Source organism: Natator depressus, chromosome 14 (genome assembly GCF_965152275.1).
Source record: "Natator depressus isolate rNatDep1 chromosome 14, rNatDep2.hap1, whole genome shotgun sequence".
Classification (NCBI taxonomy): domain Eukaryota; kingdom Metazoa; phylum Chordata; order Testudines; family Cheloniidae; genus Natator; species Natator depressus.
Genome location: NC_134247.1, coordinates 13589043 through 13611249, shown reverse-complemented (window position 1 = coordinate 13611249; position 22207 = coordinate 13589043). Strand labels below are relative to the sequence as shown.

The following is a 22207-nucleotide window of genomic DNA, read 5'->3' as shown; positions in this document are numbered from 1 at the left end:
GTGGGCGGGGCTAGAGAAATACAAATGATTCATGTTTAAATATTTAAAAGATTCTGCCCCATAAGGGCCTGAGGCTGTTGTGGGCCACCTATGCTTCAATTCCCCGGCAAAGAAAACTCCAGCGTAGCTGCATTACTCGGAAGGAAGGTGAGACTAGATTTCCTGGGTGATATGATGCTGCCCTGGACCTGCCACTGTCCCAAGAGTGAGGATCTGAATCGGGAGAAAGGGCTTTAGGAAGAGGCAGCCTCGCTCTGCCTTTGTCTGACCTTCCTCAGCGCTCAAGGGGTGTCCTCGTGAACAGCAATACCTCCCAGGTATTTAGGCTTCTAACTTCCATTGAACTCAGAGGGGGTTAGGAGCTGAGCTTCGTGTGAGGATTAGGGCCCCGTTCCCTGCAGCTGAATGGAAGGGATGGAGTCAGAGGACCGGTTCTGTTCCCAGCCCTCCCTTGGGTGTTTTGAAGTGACATGAAACTCTCATCGATCTCAAAACCGTTTATTTCTGCCTGGAAAGGAAGCTCATTAGACACGGTACAGAAATGCCAAAGGATCCGTCCCGTCGGAAGCACGAGACAGAGCGTGCCCGGGACAGTGGTTTTACGGAAGTTATTTGGCGCCTCCCAACCATGAAACACTGAGCAGAGGGGCAGCGGTCCGAAGCTCCTCTTCCCCTTCGTGCACAATGTCCCACTCCAGCTGGAGATCAGATAGACGACTGATGACGACGATCCTGCACCACTGACCTTCCCTTCTCCCTGCTGCTCACTGGGCGTCTGCTGTGGCAGAGCCGTATGGATTCATAACACTTTCTAAAGAGCCCTGCTAGGTCCATCCTTGAACTCCTCCCACCCTGGATCTGGAGCGCACTGAAATGCAGAGTAGAGAAAAACATGCTCCAGTGAGGACCCCGAGTTCTCTTCGCTGTTAAAGTTGAGGCATTTCTGCAGTGGAAGAGAGAGCGGAACTGCTGGATTTGGTCACAGGAGGGAGCCTCTGGGCCAGTCCCTCGCAGTTCCCGTTTCTTACAGAATGTGTAGAAATCCGAAGTCGCTGCTGGTTGTAAGGTGCAGTCTCATGCTCTGACTGCAGGGATTGATGGGGCAAAGCTAATGCCTGTTGGAACTGGCCTACCCAATGCCCAAGCATTCTGCTAGGGGGCAAGGATATTCTAACCTCTTCTTTCACCCCAGTCCAATGTCAGAAACACACACACAGGGAGGAGCAGTGAGAGCAGGAGAAGGGAGATGGGTCAGTGAATCCTTTGTTTGTTTCCCAGAGATCTTGAGTCTCACAGCTGTAGGGTGGGCTCTACCCATGGAAGCAGATCCTCAGAATGAAATATCCGAGGTTCATGCTTTTCATCTGAAAGAAAACAAATGCAGCAGTTTCTTTCAAACCCAGAAGCTTTGGGCTGGCAGTGCTCTGGGTCTATGTAGCGATGTGTGTGATACATATATGGGTGATACATATATGGGGTGGATAGTGCCTTAACTGGAGGTGGAACATGTGCCCTTTTCCAGCCTGCTCTTGTTGCTGCATTCCTTGGCCAGCAGGGTGCGCTGACGTGCAGTATGCACTCCCTTCACTTTGCCCTGTAACGTGTCACCTGGGGGGCAAGGAGACGTAAATAGTCTCCCCACTGAACCTGTGACAGTGACGTTGGATGTGGAGATGCACTTCGCCTTTATCCCTAGTTCCTAAGTAAGACCGTTCCCGAGGCAGGCGCACAGAACTCATTGCCCTGGGTGTGTGTTACACAAAGGGGGCTGAGTATAACCCAGGATTGTAATGACTCAAAATCAATAACATGCTAGCAAAGATAGGTCAGATCTACAGTCCTGCCATCAAAGGAAACAGAGAGAAGGGAGGTGAGCTAATATCTTTCACTGGACCAATTTCTGTTGGTGAAAGAGACAAACTGTTGCGAAGTTGGGCCAGTAAAAGATATTCCCTCACCCACCTTGTCTCTTGAATATCCCGGGCCCAACACGATGACACCAACAGTGCAAACAATCAAAGGAAATACACTTTAATTCCCTTCTCGCAGTGTTGGGGAAGGAGGTAGCTCATGAGAGGAGTGCTCCCTAGTGCTTGTTTCATAGCAGTGCATTTGGCACAGGTCTCGTGTTTGATGGGAGTGCGCTGTATACTCACTAGGGTAGCAGCACCCTTGCTGATGGATGGAACAAAAGAATAGAAAAGATCGCCACAGCATTGGTAAGAAGGAACACCGGGAACCATTGTGTTACCCTGCAATAAATACGTCAATAATGGATTACAATCAGCAAACCATCAACCTGTAAAACCCGCTGTCACCCCATGTCTCTCCCCGTAGCCTGGGACATCTCAAATGGGCCTTCATATCTATGCAGCAGAGCAGCGTTGCCAGGAGCCTCATTAACGTGGCGCCAGTTTGCATGAGTTACATCTGAAGCCAAAATCTAGCAACCCCCTCTCACTGGCGCACTGTTCTTCTCCCCGGAGATGGTGCCATGTGATCTGTGCTCAGGTACTCCAGCCAGGGGACCTTGGGTTTATGTGGCTGTAGAACCAGCCTGAAAGACCCAGACGTGGACGTTCTCTTTACCTACAGGCCAGCTACAGAGTGGGCAGCAGCAATGCCTGCCCTCCCATAGCATCTTCCCAATGGGCCGCTCTCTGCCCACCTCCAGGTCATAGTCCCTGGCCCTTGACCAGGACTGGGGCAGTCAGAGCAGGAGCCCGAGGCGGGAGGCAAGGCAAAGGTCAGAGGCGGGCTTGGCTACTCAGGGGTCAGGGCAGGAAGGCAAGAACTAGGAGCAGGTCGGGAAAGCAGGAACCAGGAGCATGGCAGGGAACCAGGGACAAGTTGGGAAGGCAGAGCTCAGGAGTCAGGCACCATAGGCAGGGTCCGACGTAGCAGCCAGCCAGGAATTCTCATAGTTGCACAAACAACTTGCTCTGTCTCTTTCTGGCTTAAATAGCGCACCCAGCCCAATCCTCCACTCAGCTTCTGGAGATGGGAGGGATCTTTAGCGGAGCATAAGGCCTTAGGGCTCCCGGTTCTCCAGGCACTAGCAGAGCTATTGGGCAGTGGGGCGGATGCAGCAGCAGCCCGGGTTCAGGACCCAGATCCTCACACCATCAGGGACTCAACAGCAGCTGTCATTGCCAGTTGTGAAGCTGTTTCCTTTGAAGTGGACGCCTGTCCCCTGGGAACCGGACAGAGACCACTCGCTCCTTCCTCATAGGCCTCCCGCCCCCGAGCCACCACAAGGGCGTAGTGTTTTGTCACTAATACCTCTGAGCTGGATCTGAACCCGGGGCCTAGACAGCGGCGTATTAATGCCTAGGCCTAGGGCAGCAAATTTGTAAGAGCAGCCAGAGGCGCCAACTTCCCCCGGCACCGGTGGGTACTTGCACCCCTCCCCCCCCACCCGCACCCCAACTCCACCCCTTCCCCAAAGTCCCCGCCCCAACTCCACCCCATCCCTGCCCCTATTGGTCCCCTTCCCCAAATCCCTGCCCCATAGTCAAGGGCCAGGGACTATGACCTGCAGGTGGGGCTGAGAGCAGCCCGTTGGGAAGATGCTGTGGGAGGGCAGGCATTGCTGCTCCCCTGAGCATGCTGCGTTCCCCCCTCTTCCTCCCTCCCAGCCACGCAAAGCTGTTTTGCACACAAGCGCTGGCAGGGAGCGGGGAGGAGCAGGACCCTGCAGCGCGCTCAGGGGAGGAGGCGGAGCGGAAGCGAGGTGGGGCGGGGAGCTGCCGGGGAGGGGGGTGGGAGGGCGGAATTATTTCAGGGCCTAGGGGCGGCAAAATCATTAATCCGCCACTGGGCCTAGACCTGAAGGCTCTGTGTGCCGTCATCCATCTCCAGATCCCCTTCCCCCGCAGCAGCAGCTTCCCCTCTGTGTGAGCACACAGAGACTACCAAATGCCAGGAGCGTGCACTGGGCCCTGTCCTCTCTTGCACTGTCTCCCTCTCCCACCGGGGGTCAGAGCCCAGTTCTCAGCATACACTCACCTGGCGGGAAGGAACCACTATCTCTCGGTGAAGCACTGCCATCTCCTCTCTCTTGCCCACTCCAGCTGTTCGGCGCATCTCTTCTTTTTATAGAGCTAACCCCACAGGAGGAAATTCCAAGCTGACCTCAGCAGTTTGAGGCTGAGTCAAAGAGGGACGTGTCACATCACAGACAGGCTGAATGGCGTCCGGATCTGATCCTGCTGCAACTTCTCTTTTTCAAGGGTTTTTCCCCCCCCTCCTGCAGAAATAATTAATTTCGCCAGAGCTGTTAATAGAACAAGCTCGAAAACCAACCGCACAACTACTTGAGCTGACGCTGAGGAAAGGATATGACACTGCTGCCTTGGGGACTGGGAAACTTCCTGACGCCAGGCTCCCTTGAGTCAGGGTGAGATGTCCTGGGTGCAACTGAGGGCGGACGCAGAGATACTCAGTGACTAGTGGAGCAGGGGTCAGGGGCTGGGCGTACCTCGGGTGACCAAATAGCAAGTGTGAAAATTCGGGACCCCCCTTTTTTTTTTTTCATGGGGAGGGGTATAGTTGCATCTGTAAGACAAAGCCCCCAATATCGGGACGTCTGGTCACCCTAGGGCTACCCCGCTGGATGGTGAGGGGTGGGAGGTGAGCTAAACGGATCAGCAGCACGCCCTGGATCAGCACCAGTCTGACACTCCACTGCCTGATGGAAGCGTTACCAGTGGGTGATGGTGGAAGTGGGGGCGAGGGAAAGGAGACAGAGGAAGAGGTGATGCCCCGTTAACTGACTGTAGGGAGGCCGGCCCTTGCCAAAGGAAGGGTTGGGATAGGCATGGCACAACAGGAGCTGAGGCGGTGGTTCTCACAACAAATGTTTTGGTGGCCTCTCGGAGTGCGGCCAACAACTCTCACTAGCGGCTGCTCTGACAAACCCGTCTCTGTCCCTGCCTCCCACAGCCCTTCAGCCAGAGCCCGCCCTGGGGAAGATGGGTCAGGAACTCACCGGCCACCTGCAAAGTCCCAGGCTCCCTCTGCCCTGGCCAGCTGCCCAGGTGAGTGCCTCAGTGAACAAAGGCCGCAGCTGTCTACACTGACAAGAGCCACCTCCGGCGCCGCGCACGCCAGCCCTACGGATCTCCAGAGGCGCTTCCCGGAGCCCCCGAGGAGGCGGGGCAGTGCAGGGCACCGATCCTACTGGTGGTGTGAGTGCGAACACCAAGGCTGCTAGACAGTGCTTAAGAATGCACAAGTGCCCGAGAGATGGCACGGCCTGAATTCATGTCTCTTAACCCCTACCCCAGCCCTGCCGTTGGAGCTGAAGGCACACACGAGCTGAGGGTTCCAGTGCACGACTCCTTTATAGACTGGGGGGGTTGTGTGTGTCTGCCCATCCTACTCCCTTCTCCTCCAGCAAACAGGATCTGCTCTTGCCACTCCGGCCCACGCGATTAGCCCGTATCCAAGCCTTGCCGGCTGGTTTCCATTAGGAGACATGGATGATACAAAGCCAGTATTTCTGGTGCAATGTTGGTAATGTCCCAAGAAGGTGCCCAGAGCCCTATTTGCCTGAGCACAGTGGGCACAAACAACAGCGGGCAGTTTTCTTGCTCTCAGTTTCAGTCTGCCCCTCCAGCCAGTCCTGTGCCCAAGGAGCTCTGTCCCTTGCAGCTCTCTCATGCCTTTCTCTCTCCCTTTCTGCTGGGTTTTTCCTCAACACACATGCATCTTGGCTCCTGCCTTTGCACCCTGTCCCAGGGAAATCCCTCAGGACACTCTTAGCCCCATTGTAAGGCGAGTGATCACTTTACATAAGCTATTACCAGCAGGAGAGTGGGGTGGGGGGAGAGAAAACCTTTTGTAGTGATAATCACCCATTTTTTCATGGTTTGTGTGTATAAAAACGTCTTCTGTACTTTCCACAGTATGCATCCGATGAAGTGAGCTGTAGCTCACGAAAGCTTATGCTCAAATAAATTGGTTAGTCTCTAAGTCTAGTCTCTAAGGTGCCACAAGTACTCCTTTTCTTCAAGCTTCATAGTGCAGCCAATTGTCTTGCAACAGCTTCAATTGTCTCCCGCTATCTCACCCCAGCCAGGGCCTTAATTGCTCCTTCCATTTAGCCTGAGAGTAGCTGGTTGATGCCCCCATCAGCTTTAACCATGTCTGTGATGTTTATAAATAAAAGACTAGCTTGATGGCTGCCATTAACACCTTCCAGCATCACGCTCTGTCACTGAGACACCTTCCTCCTAATTGCATGACCCACAGGCACTGGGCAGGACACAGCACAGAATCCCATGGACTGAAAGACTGGAATTTCATCCTTTGTGTGTCTCTAGAAACCAGGACCGGAAGAGGCTTCTGCTGGGAAAGCCTTGCCTTCTGGCCCTGGTCCAGCAGCACGGGTGTTGCCCAACGGCCTGATCGGCCTTGCGGCACAGATGAACACGCAGCCGCTCTCTTGGGCGGACTCAGCGACGTGGCCACGCACAAGCTGGGGACGTAGCCTTTAGAAGTGGCAGGATAGGTTGGGCTGCAGGCCGTGGCACTGGTGGAATCTCAGCCATAGCAAAGGCTATGCTGCTGCCCTAGCTATGGGGCAAGGTGGGAAGAGCAGGAGCAACAAACCCGAAGGCTGGTAAGTTTCCTAAGGGTTCAGGAACGAGACCTAGTACCCCAGTAGCGTCCCACCTACTAGACGCACGGGGCTTTTCTGCACGATTGCACGAGCTAGAAGACTTGCTTTCACTCCTGCGCATGCAACCAAGATCAGCAGTGGCCAAAATGCATTACTAGATGACATCTGTCTGTTTTCCTACAACGTGAGCAGGTGGGCCCAGGTGAGATCCAATGGGAGAAGTGGCCAAGTCACTAAAATCGCTATTACGTTTGCTACCTTTGTTGGCTGCGCTAGCAAAGAGGCCTAGGACTGAATAGGCACTGAGTGACTTATCTTCTCCCACAAGAAGGGTGTGAACCTTAACAGAGTAACTGGGGGAAGCCTTCATTGCTATTGTCTGTGCTATGTGCATGAGTTCAGGGGAGAGAGGACCTCAGCCTCGCTTTCATCAACTTGCATCAGCAAAGTATGTTTGGTTCTGGTCAGCTCTGGGATGAGAGGGATTGTAGAAGCCAGAACCAGCCAGAGTAGGGACCTGCTGCACTGGAAACGGGGTCAAATAGGACCCAGATGGGGCCACCCTTCACCCCAGGGTCCCTGGGACTTTTCAGGGGAGACTCACACGTACTCTGCGGGCATTAGGACCCACGTGATACCTCCCTCCCCACTTGGCCTTGGAAAATCTGCAGAGAGGAGCCAGCCAGGCCCCAGCCCCCCTATGAGCAGCTGCAGAATCAGCCAGAGCAAGGAGGGACCTTCCAACATTCAGAGACCTTTCGACTGGACTTTCTCTGCCAATTTCTCCAACCATTCCCCACCCCCCCGGTCTCTTCCCCTCTGCTTTATTACACACCTGCCCCTCAACCCTTCTCCACCCCTACCCTCACTCCCCTCACTCTTCTCTTTTCTTTCCATTTAGCTCGTTCCCTCCAAACTAACCCCACCAAAAACAAACGAACAAAAAATTGTGGCCCTAACATGTTTGCTGCCATCCCATTGGTCACTCTGCTTGTATGCGCTACCTCTCCCTCTGTGTCTGTCTGGTCTCTTTAATTGTGAGCTCATTGGGGCAGGGACTGGCTAGTACCCTGTACAGTGCCTAGCACAATAGCTTAGCTGGCCCGTAGGCACCTTCACAGTAAACACGATTAGTAAGACCAGGCTGCTGCAGGAACTGGCGTTGGCAACTTGGCTGGTGGCGCTGGTCTCTCTCAGACAACACTAAACCAGTTTCCCAGCATGGGCTGCGGCAGTGGGATGCTGCAGCTGGTGCCATCTTTCAAATGAAATGTAAAAAGGAGCTACTAGCCTGTATTCATATAGCCTGTGGGCGTTAAAGATCACATGGCACTTTAAGTAAGAGAAAGGGGATTCGCTCCAGTGTCTAGGTTTGGGATCTTTCCTTCTGCCCGAGCCAACTCCCTCTGCTATTTTGGCCGGCTACCCTGTTCTTCATTTCCTGCCCAAGATGGCTGTATGATGCTGAAGGGCTCTGTTAATGCAGCTGCCCGCAGAGAGAGGCTTTTCAATGGTGGGTGGAGTGGTTCATACGCTTGTAAAGCACTTTGGGATCCACCGAGCTGGAAGACCCGGGATAAATGCACCTTGTTCTTACTGCTGACAAGCTGGAGCTGGGATCCACCGAGCTGGAAGACCCGGGATAAATGTACCTTGTTCTTACTGCTGACAAGCTGGAGCTGGGATCCACTGAGCTGGAAGACCCAGGATAAATGCACCTTGTTCTTACTGCTGACAAGCTGGAGCTGGGATCCATCGAGCTGGAAGACCTGGGATAAATGTACCTTGTTCTTACTGCTGACAAGCTGGAACGGCTCCAGTGCTAAATTCACTTGAAACCAGAAGGAAAAGAGACTTCACTGGCAAATGAAACCCAGGACAAAACAGGTGCTGCCACGACTTCCCCCTCAGCTCCTCACAAAGGATGCTCCAGCTCCTTGCTCTTCTGGGCACCAAAAGTAGCAACTGCTGCCCTCACTTTGCTGTGCACACCTGACAGATATTAATGCGCTCTCCTGGCAGGTGAGACCTTCCAACTTCACCTTTGGCCCAAAGCCAAGCAGGAGACGTGTGAGCCCAAAAGAAAGTGCTGAGAAACCCCCCTAGAGGTGGGAATTAAGAGTTCAGCAAGGCAGGCCCCTCTCTCCCTCTTCACTAGTGCATAATTAGATTTCATTAGTTTAGCCGGTTACTACAGATGCGCCACCTGCTGTTTGGCTGTGGCAATTACTGGCGGGCCTGGTAGGATTGGCCTTTTAACGTGAGTTATAGATTTATCAAAGTGCGCCCGTGACAAAAAGCTCTGTACGCGGTCTACACAAACCCGGGTCCCCCAGCACTGCCTTCGTTCTCCTAGGCAGCCCCCCGCAACAGGCAACATTCTGAGTAAACAGCTGAGCTTTGCCCCCGGCCCTGACGGTCAAGAATATCAGGCTCTGTCACCCCCGGTGCTGTTGGCCAAAGCAGCCCAGCAGATCCCAGCCATGGCAAAGAGCCTCTGAGGAACCAGGCAGGGCCCAGACCATAGCGAGTTATATAGCTCCAGGCCACCGCCTCGAACTGCAGCTGGAAGCTACTGTGATCTTTGGAGAACAGATGGAACAAGCTCCCTGGGCTTAGCATTGCTATGGGGAGGGGTGGGGGCAGTGTGGCCTAATGGACAGCACACTGACTGGGACGTACGAGATCTCTATTCTGTTCCTGGCTCTGCCACGGGCCCACTGAGGTAACCTTGGGCAAGTCACGTCACCTGCCCGTGCCCCAGTTTCCCCATACGGATAATGGTACTGACCTCCTTTGTAAAGTGCTTTGAGATCTACCGATGAAAAGCACTGGATAAAAGCTGTACAGCGGTGTTGTGGCCGTGTTGGTCCCAGGATATTAGCGAGACAAGGTGGGTGAGGCAGTATCTTTTATTGGACCAGCTTCTGTTGGTGAGAGAGACAAGCTTTGACCTCAGACAAGTCATTCCCTGCCCCTGTGCCTCAGTTTCCCCATCTGCAAATTGGGGAAATACTTTGAAATCAGTGGTTGAAGGGCACGAACTCAGAGGTAGGTATTACTAATTAAACACACTGTGCATACCAGAGGAATACCACCTGAGAAGTTAAAGAAAAGGACGTGACCAGCCAGGCCTCCCAACAGGGCTTGAAAAATGCACTCATTGACTCGCTGCTGCCACGAGGGAAAGTTGCCCGGGTAATTAAGCTACTCACTGGTGTGTTTGCAGGATAAGGGCCTGCGTACATACTTTATAAGTACCAGATTATTTGATGGTTTCCTGACTAGAAAGTCCAGGCCTAGAGGGTATAAATTAATGAGACACAATATCCCCTTGGGAACGTTCCAGTCATTTAATTATACCTGGAAACACTTATTGTTAACGAAACGGCTTGGTTTTTAGTACTGAATGTTGGGGAAGTGAGTGTTGCCTGAAAAACAGGAGAGTGGAAAGTCCATCCTACGTGCCCCGGACACAACGGAGTCACCTTCTCTAGGCTGAGCTGTGTGTTTTCAATCAGGAACTTTATCACACCCTGGCCAATGTCATACACAGAATGATGGGCACATGGCACCATACAATACCAACTACCAGCCTGCTGCCTTTGTGTGCGGCTGTTCAACAGAGTGGGTGCCGCACACAGAGCGTGTGGGAACGGACTCCTCCAGCGGGGTTGTTACAGAGATTGGGACTTAATTCTATCCCAAAGCCCCCTTCTAAAGCTCACCCCAGCACCCAGCTCTCCTGCTTCCCAACCGGCCTCAACCTTCACACTGCAAAAAGGCTCTTTCAGTTATTTGTCCGTTTATACTGTGTGTAAGTGGGGAAGGCTACAAGAATGCGGGTAGAAACGGGGAGGGCATGTGTGGCTGAGGTGAAGACGGAGTGGGGGTGGGAATGGGGGAGCCATGAGATAAGAACGGGGGGAGGAAGGGGTGGCTGGGGGGGGCAGGAACAGAGAGAAGGAAGTGGTGGTGGGGGGAGCTGTGGGTTAGGAACAGGGGGATGAAGGGGTGGCTGGTTAGGGCTGAGATCGGGGGTGGGAAGCAGGGGTAGGAAGTGGTGTTGGGGACAGCAGGGGATAGGGACAGGGGAAGGAAGAGGTGGCTGGTTAGGGTTGCAGGGGACCAAGTGGGGGCTGGTGGGGGAGCTGTGGGGTAGGAACAGGGGGATGGAGACGGGGCTGGTTAGGGCTGAGATCGGGAGGAGGCGGTAGGAGCAGGGAGGACGAAGGGGGAGCTATGGGGTAGGAACAGGGGGATGGAGACGGGGCTGGTTAGGGCTGAGATCGGGAGGAGGCGGTAGGAGCAGGGAGGACGAAGGGGGAGCTATGGGGTAGGAACAGGGGGATGGAGACGGGGCTGGTTAGGGCTGAGATCGGGAGGAGGCGGTAGGAGCAGGGAGGACGAAGGGGGAGCTATGGGGTAGGAACAGGGGGATGGAGACGGGGCTGGTTAGGGCTGAGATCGGGAGGAGGCGGTAGGAGCAGGGAGGACGAAGGGGGAGCTATGGGGTAGGAACAGGGGGATGGAGACGGGGCTGGTTAGGGCTGAGATCGGGAGGAGGCGGTAGGAGCAGGGAGGACGAAGGGGGAGCTATGGGGTAGGAACAGGGGGACGGGGGGCTGGTGAGGGCTGAGATCGGGAGGAGGCGGTAGGAGCAGGGAGGACGAAGGGGGAGCTATGGGGTAGGAACAGGGGGACGGGGGGCTGGTGAGGGCTGAGATCGGGAGGAGGCGGTAGGAGCAGGGAGGACGAAGGGGGAGCTATGGGGTAGGAACAGGGGGACGGGGGGCTGGTGAGGGCTGAGATCGGGAGGAGGCGGTAGGAGCAGGGAGGACGAAGGGGGAGCTATGGGGTAGGAACAGGGGGACGGGGGGCTGGTGAGGGCTGAGATCGGGAGGAGGCGGTAGGAGCGGGGGGACGAAGGGGGAGCTATGGGGTAGGAACAGGGGGATGGAGAGGGGGCTGGTGAGGGCTGAGATGGGGAGGGGGCGGTAGGAACAGAGCGGGGAGGTAGGAGCAGGGGGACGAAAGGGGAGCTGGGGGGTAGGAACAGAGGGACACGGGGAGCTGAGATCGGGAGGGGGCGGTAGGAGCGGGGGGGGGACGAAGGGGGAGCTGCGGGGTAGGAACAGAGGGACACGGGGAGCTGAGATCGGGAGGGGGCGGTAGGAGCGGGGGGGGACGAAGGGGGAGCTGGGGGTAGAAAAGGGGGACACGGGGGGGCTGAGATCGGGAGAGGCGGTAGGAACGGGGGGACGTAGGGGGAGCTGGGGGTAGAAAAGGGGGACACGGGGGGGCTGAGATCGGGAGAGGCGGTAGGAACGGGGGGACGAAGGGGGAGCTGGGGGGTAGGAACAGAGGTACGCGGGGGGTGGGGGGGCTGAAATCGGGAGGGGCGGTAGGAGCAGGAGGGGCTGGTGAGGGCTGACGGGGAGGGGGGGAAGAAGCGGCCTGAGCGCGGCACTGGGGGCGGGGGCTCCCGGCCGCACGCGCTCGGGCTCCGTAGCGGGGAAGCCCAGCAGGGGTCCCGGCCACACGCGCTGCGGAGCCGGCCGGTCCCTCCCCGTGACCGGCGGGGCGGGGCGGCTCATGGCGGCGCCGGGCTGGCGGCACCCTCGGGCCCGGCTGGCCGCGGCTCTGCGCCGCCTCCGAGCGGCGCGGCAGCACCGGGCGCTGCAGCCGCCCCGCGCGGAGCCGGTCCAGGCGGCCCTCTACGTGCACGTGAGTGCGGGCCGGGCCAGGCGTGCGCGCCCCCAATGCGCGCGCCCCGGGCCGGATCCCGTGCGGACGCGCGTGCCCTGCAGCCCGTGCCCGTGTGGGCGCCCCTGGCCGGTGCCCCGTAGGGCCGGGGGAGGTGGGGAGGGCTCCCTGCGACCTTGTGCGCGGCGGGCTGCGTGCGGACGGGAGCTGAGGCCCAGGACGGGGGCGAGGGATGGCCCCTCTGAATGCGGCCGATCACCCTAGGGAAGGGCTGGGCGCCCCAGCCCGCGTCCTGGGATCCCACCCTGCTCGGTGTCGTTGGGCCTCCTGGGCCGGAGTCCGGGCGCGCCGCTGGGTCACCCGAGCCCCGTGCAGCCGGCGGGGCGGGCTGCCCGCCTCGGCCGCCCTCGCGTTCTAGGAGGTGGGAGGAGGAGCGCGTGAGGGGGCCTGGGCACCCCACAAGCCCCCGAGGGGCCGGCTGTAGGGCAGCGGCAGGGGTCGTGCCCCGCTCAGGTGTGCGTGTGCTAACGTTGGTCAAGTTGGGGTGCTAGAATAGCAAGTGCAGGCTCAGCTAGCCGCCCCCTGCAAGCCGAGATCCTGGGGCAGGTGCCCTGGGGGCTAGACCAAGCCGCCCCTGCCTGCACGGTCACCCGGCTATTTTTAGGTGCTAGCTGGAGGTCCGCTAACCCAAGCTGGGAATTACACCTCCCGGTTGCAATGTAGACGTATCCTGAGTCAGGACAAGGCTTTGGCCTGTGTGAACCTCTGGGTCTGAACTTCTGTACTAAATGTAAGATGGTGCCATCTTTACTGGGAAGGTAACTTCCCCTGGATTTGAGTGAGGTCTCCGATATAACCTATGGCCTAGGTCCAATAGCTGGCAGTCGAAGCTAGACAAATTCAGACTAGAAATAAGGCAGTGAGGGTAGTTAACCGTTGGAACAATGTACCACGCGTGGTTTCTCCATCACTGGATACTTTTAAATCAAGATGGGGTGTTTTTCTAGAAGTTCTCCTCTCGCTCCCGGTGGGGCCTGATCTTGGCTGGTCCCTGGGCACTACCATAATACAGTAGAACCTCAGAGTTATGAACACCAGAGTTATGACCCCAGTAGAGTTGCCAGGCATCCGATTTTCGACCGGAACGCCCGGTCAAAAAGGGACCCTGGCGGCTCCGGTCAGCACTGCTGATCAGGCCATTAAAAGTCCGGTCAGTGGCACAGCAGGGCCAGGCAGGCTCCCTGGCTCCACGCGGCTCCTGGAAGCAGCGGCATGTCCTCGCTCCGGCTCCTAGGTGCAGGGGCGGCCCAGGAGCTCCATGTGCTGCCCCCCGCCCTGAGCGCCAATTCCGCAGCTCCCATTAGCTGGGAACCATGGCCACTGGGAGCTGCGGGGGTGGCGCCTGCGGACGGGACATGCTGCTGGAGCGGGGACATGCCGCTGCTTCTGGGAGCCGCCTGAGATCAGCGCTGCTTGGAGCCTGCACCCCGCACCCCCTCCAGCGCCCCATTCCGCTGCCCCAGCCCTGAGCCCCTCCCGCACCCAAAGTCCTTCCCAGAGCCTGCCCCCAACCCCTTGCCCCAGCCCTGAGCCCCCTTCCGCACCCCAACCTCCTGCCCCAGCCCAGTGAAAATGAGCAAGTGAGCAAGGGTGGGGGAGAGCGAGTGATGGAGAGAGCAGGGGACGGAGTGGGGGGTGGGCAGGGCCTTGGAGAAGGGGCAGGGGCGGAGCCTCAGGGCAGGGGGCAGGGCAAGGGTGTTCGGGTTTTCTGCAGCCAGAAAGTTGGCAACCCTCGACCCCAGTCAGCCACACCCCTCATTTGGAACTGGACATGTGCAATCAGGCAGCAGCACAAACAAACAAAAGCCAGCACAGCACAGTGCTGTGTTAAATGTGACCTACTAAAAAAAGAAAGGGAAAGCAGCATTTTTCTTCTGCATAGTGAAGTTTCGAAGCTGTCTGAAGTCAGTGTTCAGCTGTAAGCTTTTGAAAGAACCACCAGAACGTTTTGTTCGGAGTTATGAACAGCCTCCATTCCCGAGGGGTTCGTAACTCTGAGGTTCCACTGTAACCATATTCATAATACAAACAGGAATGAATTAAGGGAAGCCCTGTGACCAGTGTCACGGGAGGTCAGACTAGATGATCACAGTGGTCCCTTCTGGCCTTCGAGTCTATGAATCCTGGTCCCCGTGTCTCTTAGTGGCCGTACTGCCAGAAACGCTGCAGCTACTGCAACTTCAACAAGTACATCCCCCGGGGCCTAGACGAGGAGTCCGTGAGGAGCTGTCTCTCTCGGGAAGCCCAGACCCTGATCCGGCTCAGCCAAGTCCAGAGGTGGGTCCTGCAGCAGGAAAGGGGAGAGAGTGGCGGTTGGGGGAAGGGGAGGTAATGTGGTTCTTTGTGGCTTTACAACAGCAGCCAGGGAAAGCGGCATGTGGGAGGCAGAGGTGGTTAAATCCGCCCTGCTGTATTCCACAAAGGCTGTGCTGGCCTTTAGCTTTGCACCCGACCCAGAGCGGCTGGGGGCTGGGCGTGGCTTCTTTGACACTGTTCCCCTTTCCTGCTGGGGCAGGAGCTGAAGCTGGGGCTTTGTGGTAAGGGTCCATTGAGGTCCGAGGGAGGGGACGTCCTGCCTGAAAGCAGGTGTCCCCTGGGGCATGGGAGGAGGATTCCTCCGCGGCAGGGAGTCTGGAGGTAGCCTGCACAGCAGCCCATTCACCCTGTGAGACTCCAGGCCTCTCTCCCCTCCGCTCGGCAGGATCAGCTCGGTGTTCTTCGGTGGGGGCACCCCGAGCCTGGCCAGCCCGCTCACCATCGCTGCTGTCCTGGAGACCGTCTCCCGCTGCGCCCACTTGGCGGCGGACGCCGAGGTCACTCTGGAAGCCAATCCCACCTCAGCAAGTGCCTCGCGGCTGGCGGGATTCCGGGCGTCGGGCGTCAATCGCCTCTCCATCGGCATCCAGGTGAGAAAGCAGGAGATTTACCCTTCTTATCCTCAGGCACGCCCCCCCTCTCCTGCCCCCCATGCTCTTCTCTCAGGGACACTCTCTCTACCTTCTCCCACAGGGTCCTGCTCTATCTCGCTCCCTCCTTCGCTCTCTTTCTCCCTCTCGCTGTCTCCTCACGTGCCCTTCTCATCCCTCTCTGGGGCTTCCCCGTGCTCCCTCCCGCAAAACCTCTCTAAAGCAGCCTAAAGCACCTTGCCGCCGGTCATTCTTGTTCTCTGCAGTCCCTGGACGATGCAGAGCTGAGGCTCCTTGGGAGGGACCACACGGCTGATGAGGCTCTGGGGACCTTGGAAGAGGCAAAGAAGCTGTTTCCCGGCCGCACGTCCGTTGACCTCATCTTTGGCCTCCCCGGCCAGAGTGTTTCCTCGTGGGCCAGGGGGTTAGAAGAGCTGCTTCAGCTGTGTGATGACCACGTGTCTCTGTACCAGCTGACGCTGGAGAGGGGCACCTCCCTCTTCAAGCAGGTCCAGCGGGGCTCTCTGCCCGTGCCCAAGCAGGAGGTGGTGGCGGAGATGTATGAATCTGCCCGGGAGATGCTGCGGGTCGCGGGATTCCGGCAGTACGAGGTCTCCAATTTTGCCAGGAATGTGAGTCCCTCCCCTTGGCCTGTCCCTTTTGCAGTGTGTCCCAGATCTAAGCGGGGGGAGAATAAACCCAAATAATTCAGAATGCAACTGGTGAGAGGATCTGAAGTCCCCAAGCAGGGAACGTGTTCCGGGGCGAGATGTGGGGGAGCAGACGCAGGCCCAGGGGAACTCTCTCTGGATGTTGGGAGTGGGGACGAGCACTGAGCATGCCCTCTGCTAGCAATGCTTGCTGAGATTCCCTCTCAGCAGGGAGCTGGGGTGGGCAAGGAAGCTGGACTGTCTTTTCAGCCCAGGAGAGAGATGGGAAGCCCAGCACTGAAAGAGGAAGCCCTGCTTACTCTGCACACTGTGAGAAAGATAAACCCAGAACCCCACATGATGGGCCTGATCCTGCTAGGTGCTGAGCGCCTACCAGTCCCGTTGAGTCCAATAGGGAGGCACCGTGCCAGAAGCCTTGAGCATCTTGCAGGAATGGGTCCAAAGAGATTTGATTCCTTTTCCTCACTTACGGTGTGTCGTTTTCTCCTGCAGGGGGCGCTCAGTACCCACAACCTGTCCTATTGGCAAGGCAGCCAGTACATAGGGGTCGGGCCAGGTGAGTTCCCTGGGAAAGTAAGAGGCACACGGGATCTCACCAGATGGGGTTGTGTATAGAGCTACAAAGCAGCCTCTCCGCTGGGGTCCAGTTGACCTCTACAAGGAGCTGCTGTGAGGAAGCTCATCCTCCCAGGGCACTGTTGCAGGGCCTTGAGTGATGACTGACCCTCGCAAGGCACCTCCTCTCGCCCCCCAATCAACCCCATGGCTCTGACCCAAGGGCCAGTGCTGCTCTGGGGGTGATGAACTCCAGCAGGGAAGGGATGCTGCAGAAATGCTTGTCTTTATCCTAGGAGCTCATGGGAGGTTTGTGCCGCGAGCACATGGCGAGAGCCTTCGGGAAGCCAGAATACAGACCCTGGAGCCGGACAGCTGGATGAAGGAGGTGCTGGCCTGCGGACACGGGACCCGGAAATGGACTGTGCTGAGCCAGCTGGAGGTGTGAGTATTGGGGCAGGGCCAACAGTCGGCTCACCCCAGGTAGTGTCTGACTCCTCCTCTTCCTCCTCCTCAGCGTCTTGGTGCATGTGGCCTTTCCTGCAAGCTACTGAGATAAAATAACCTGGGTGCGGGTCACTGGCCAGGACTGTGTGGCTATATGTCACCATCACTTCCCTGCCTTTTCAGGGCCTTGAGCATGGATGCCCCTCGGTCCTGCCCGTACTCTGCCTGTGGCACATATTGGGTCTTCTGTGGACTGTGAGACTTTGGGCTAGTTTTGGTTGCTGGGCTTAGTGTGCGGGGGATGGGGGCTGGTGGTGGCCTGTGACATGCTGGAGGTCAGGCTAGATGATCTGGTGCTCCCTTCTGGCCCTAAAGGCTATGCTTCTAACCGAGCGGGAGCCCGATCCTGCCATTCTCCTGCAGGCTAAACTATGAAAGACGATGGGAGCTTTGCCAGCAGGGCTGCAGTCTCAGGCCCTTGAAGGAGAACAATGTGGGCAGCCTTTTCCCACTTGCACTCAGGTGCTCCCCTTTGCCTTCCTTGCACCTACAGCCCCAGATGCAGGACCACCTTCGGGAGCCCCCTGGTGACCCCACAGCCCTCCAGCATCGCTCTTTGTGTTGTAGGTTGGAGGAGGTTTTGGTCCTGGGGCTCCGCATGGACATAGGAATCACACACCAGGTGAGAGCTGGCTCTCAGTTGTAGCAGCCTGTCTTGCGGGGGTTTGAACTCTCAGAACGTGGCTTTCGCAGCTGGCTCTGGACAGGGCCAGCAAGAGGAACCATTTCCAAGGAGAGCTCTGGTCAAGTGCTTTGTGTGGACTGGCTCGGCAAGGAGTGGTCTGTTCTCTGCTGGGATTCTGAGCAGCTCTGGAACTCTCACAGGGATTCCCTTAGTCTGAATTGCCAAGATGTCAGCCCCTGGCCCAGTACAGCTGCTATGGGTTGAAAGCCCCAAGGGGCAAATGTTTAAAGGTATTTAGGTGCTTAGAGATGCAGAAATCAAAGGGAGTTAGGCACGGGTAGCTTTAGAAAATCCCACTAAGTGCTTAAATGCCTTTGAAAGTTCGGCCCAAGGTCATCAAGTCCAAACGGTGAATTCAGTAATTCCCCAAAGCTTTACAGTCAGGATACAGGTCCCAGTCACACGCGGTAGGACAGGATTTGATTGTTTGTGGCACCTTTGATATTCTAATCTCATGTTGGGATCACACATTGCTGGGCACAGTATGCAAAGTACAGTAGAAGTTATCAATACCGGAGTTGTGAACTGACCAGTCAACCACACACCGCAGTTGGAACCGGAAGTACGCAGTCAGGCAACAGCAGAGACCAAAAACAGCACAGTGCTGTGTTTAAACATAAACGGCTAAAAAAAATAAGGGAAAGCAGCATTTCTCTTCTGGGTAGTGACGTTTCAGAGCTGTCTGAAGTCAATGCTCGGTTGTAAACTTTTGAAAGACCCACCAGAACGTTTTGTTCCGGGTTACGGACATTTCAGAGTTATGAGCAACCTCCATTCCGGAGGGGTTCATAACTCTGACGTTCGACTGTAAGTGCATTTACCAATACTAGATGCTGACCATGCGGTGATTGGACGTGGCGGACAGGTTCTCCCACCCTTTAGCCCTGACTTCTAGGGGTGAGAGAGGAGTTCAGTCTCTGTTGGCCAGTCAGGGGTATTACCCACTGGGCCATACGAACGGCTCCTTGGACTGCATGCCACAGCCAGAGATTTCAAGGGGCTTCTGTTCAACCCCCTTTTTTAATGGGCACCCATAGAAACTGCACCTGCGCTTCTGGCACCCTCAGCTGGAGATGCAAATCTTGTCCGTTAGGCAGCTGAGCACCTGATTTCTCTCTGCGGGATCAGGACTTTCACACTGCCCCCATCACCGCAGCATCAGGCACAGTCAGGGATTGAACCATCTAAATTAAGGGTGCAAAGCCAGGTGAGTGCTATTTTTGCAGGAGCAGTGCAGATGCAGAAAGGCAGGCAGCCCTGAGAAAGGCTAGGCCTCTCCGAGAGACTCACACCCTTCCCTCTAGAGCTTTGTGTGGAATCTGTTACTAGGCAGGTGAAACTAACCCCACAAAATAAAAGATCAAAGCCCCAATAAACTCTGTCAAGTCAGTGTTTACAAGGAGTCTCTCCCCCATCAGCACTGGCTGCAGTTTGCCACCAGCCTGAGCCTGTGGGACGTGTTTGGAACCTCAGAGGAAGTGAAAGAGCTGGAGGATCAGGGCTTGCTGCTTTTGGACAATAGGTAAGGGACAGCCTGTGGCGGGGGAAGGGCCCTGTTCTTTGATGGGGGGGATGATCCATGTCCTGCTTTTTTCCCAGGGGGCTCAGGTGCTCTTGGAAAGGTTTGGCAGTGCTGGACTCTCTGCTGCTGACCCTCCTCAACCAGCTCCAGAAGTCCTGGGAAGACAGAACAGCCCATCAGACCTGAAGCTAGACAGTTCTCAACCAGGAAGCAGCAGCCTTTCCCAGCAAACTCCAGCAGTCCTGGATGGACAGGGGACCCGAAGACAGACAGATCTTGCATCCAATCTGGAAAGCATTGCAGCAGGGGAGGCCGATCCTAAGGAACAACTTGGCTCTTGGCTGAAGTCACTTTGGAGCCCTCAATTTGCAAAATCCAGGACTAGGGCCAAATCCAGGCTTGGAGTAAATCAGTGCAATTTGCATCTGCTTATAGCAGAGAGGAAGCTGGTTTGTTTGTTTTTTATGTGCACCATATTTGCTCAGTGGCTACTGCAGAAAATAGGGTAAAAGCATTTTAATTTTAGATTGAATGGAAAGTACATAATAGTGTGGGTTTCAGTGACTTAAACTACTTCAGTGAGGAAAGTCAGTCTCTTCTAACACGGCTGCTACTCTGAAACCAGTCTCTTCTCTGCAGTCAGCATGTGATACAATCTCCCTCCAGCAGATGGAGATAAGGAGTGAAGCGAAAATACTGCAATGTCAAACCCCGAGGAAGAGCGAGCAGGTCATTTCCTGCCCGACGCTTGCAGCGTGCTCTGGACTGAACTCCCCACGGTCAGCGTGGGCGACCGGGACCGACTAGAGCTACCTCTCACTCTGGCTGAGTTTTCGGAAGCCCTCCGTCTCATGCCCACTAATAAAGCATGTGGGTGCAGCTTGTTCCCTGTCCCCCTGGTTTAGCTCTGTAGCACTTTTGACCTTTTACGCTGGTAAGATGGACAGGTGAGCTCAGGGCTCCCTTGCAAAGGCTGCTGGTTATTCTCTTTGCCTTTCCTTGGACTGTGCAGAGTAGCTTGCTGGTCTCAGCAGCTGCCCCTCAGTGCAAAAGCAGGGCACCCCAGGTTTAACTCCATCTTTCCCTGCCTGTCGTGGATAACGGAGCCACAAGCAGAGGCGATGTCACAGAGACACACGTCCCCCCCGCCAGAAAGCTGGGAAGGTGCAGAATATGCAGCCCAGAATAATACATTATTGAGCCCCATTTTCTCCCAGGTGCAGTGACGCCTGGGGTATCAATTCACTTCTGGAGGGAATTCAGTGCCGCCGGGACAGCCCTGGGGAATGAAGTGCTTTTTGCCCACCGAACGGTTACAGCATAGGCATTGGCAGGCCAAGGCTCTCCTACCCCACCCCACTAATACGCCATAGCCCTGACTTCGTGCTAAGAGGAGAGTTTGTCTTCAGTGGCCCTCTCAGCCCTTGGCCTCACTGCTGAATGGAACAAAGGTGTAGAGACCTGTCTTTAGACGGCAATTCATATGACAGTAGCACCTAAAGGCCCCCATCAGGGTCAAGGCTCTGTTGCGCCAGATGCTGTACATACACATAATAAGAGACAGTGCCTGCCCTGAAGAGCTTACAGTCTAAACAGACCAGACAGACAAAAAGTGGGAGGGGAACCAGAGGTCACACAGCAGGTCAGTGGCAGGGCCAGGAATAGAATCTGAGTGTGCTGAGTCTTAGTCCAGTGCTCTAGTCCAGGCTGCAGGACAGTGTCCAGCCCAGACATCACTTCCCTTTTAAACCAAAGCAAATGCACATATTACTATACAGAAACTTCTGCTTCATTGTGGTCCTTGCATTCCCCGTGCGGAGGAGACACAGAGGTGAGTGCCACATATCTTGGATCAGATTTAGGCCCATTATATTATGCCTAGCTTTGGTGAAGAGCTGTGCAGCTGTTGAGACGTTCCTTCTGGTCTCTGGTGAATGCAAAGTGAAGAGCTCAGGCAAGCTTGCTGATCTACTCGGGTGTTCTGATTGCTACAGTCACAAGTAAGAAGTTTTGCTTTTAATAAACCAGCCTGTAATAGTTTGTCTCTGACTTAGTCTGGTAATTGTAGTTTAGCTGTAAGATCAATATTTGGATCCCGTGATAGATTACTCATGCAGTTTTCAAGACCTGGCGGCAGTTCAAATAGAGAATAATCATTTTAAAATATTAACTTGATTTTATTTGCAATTTGTCATGAACTCCTGGAAGATGAAGAGGTCAACAGAAAAGCATATTACCCTACAGACCAGACCAGACCAAACAAGGGTTCTTTGAGTGCTTTATAATGGAATCAATTCCATACTGGCTGGGCAGCAATTCTGTGGGCAAAAGCACCAGTCTGCAATGAGCAATAGCTCATACATAGTCCTGGATCACAGAACCTGCTTTTGATAGAGAGGATGTGAAAGCTGAGAGGCTCAGGTTAAATGTGATCGTTCTGTGCCACCAGAGATGGGTAGAAGGGATTGTCATTTTAACTTCTAATCGCTTATACAGCTTGAATTTAGTGCCCCTTTCATTCTGCAGTATAGGGCTACAGTCAGCCTTGGGAAGGAGAAGTCCGTGTGTGGTCGTGGAACATTATGAATGACCTTCTGGCCCAAAGACAAGATTGCTACACTGTCAACAGTGTTGTGTATTCAGTGGTTCCAAAATCAGATTAAATCCTGGGGCTCTGTCCTAGATCTGTGGTTGCACGAACTATATTTAGGTTTTTTATGGGTGTTATTAAAGATACTAAAGAAATTTAGGTCCAAAGTTTGCCTGACACCTTCATCGTTATAATGGATGGGGAAAATCTCTCTGCATCCATACAAGCTGAGGGCCTGTCCTGTGTCAGGGATTATGAGTAAGCCATGTGCCAGAACAGCTGTAATTATTTTGCGTTGGAAATTCTAGGTCTATGTTTCAGATGTTTTTGTTTTGCCTTTTCCCATCCTCCACTTCCTGTTTTTAGCTCATAGTGACTAA

The 22207-nt window shown here is 55.5% G+C and overlaps 1 protein-coding gene and 2 long non-coding RNA genes across 4 annotated transcripts; 1 reads left to right on the top strand and 2 right to left on the bottom strand.

Moving 5' to 3' along the window:
- Nucleotides 1–494: 494 nt before the first annotated feature.
- Nucleotides 495–8398, bottom strand: LOC141998172 (uncharacterized). 2 transcript variants are annotated; one of them, XR_012641800.1, is made up of 4 exons: nucleotides 8278–8398; nucleotides 4009–4249; nucleotides 2157–2252; nucleotides 495–1364 (listed from the first exon to the last, which is right to left on the bottom strand). It is a non-coding gene; the product is annotated as an uncharacterized LOC141998172 (long non-coding RNA). The 2 variants fall into 2 exon arrangements; XR_012641801.1 differs by having other exon boundaries at nucleotides 8212–8312.
- On the bottom strand, nucleotides 8396–10464 carry LOC141998173 (uncharacterized). The gene is made up of 3 exons (XR_012641802.1): nucleotides 10354–10464; nucleotides 9417–9552; nucleotides 8396–8456 (listed from the first exon to the last, which is right to left on the bottom strand). It is a non-coding gene; the product is annotated as an uncharacterized LOC141998173 (long non-coding RNA).
- Nucleotides 10465–12220: 1756 nt separating this feature from the next.
- On the top strand, nucleotides 12221–21822 carry RSAD1 (radical S-adenosyl methionine domain containing 1). Its single transcript, XM_074970830.1, has 9 exons — nucleotides 12221–12352; nucleotides 14535–14668; nucleotides 15093–15297; nucleotides 15564–15929; nucleotides 16461–16524; nucleotides 16820–16967; nucleotides 17598–17652; nucleotides 19134–19237; nucleotides 19315–21822. Exons 1-9 carry the CDS (start codon nucleotides 12221–12223, stop codon nucleotides 19421–19423), a joined length of 1317 nt encoding a protein of 438 aa, XP_074826931.1. The 3' UTR covers nucleotides 19424–21822.
- Nucleotides 21823–22207: the final 385 nt, after the last annotated feature.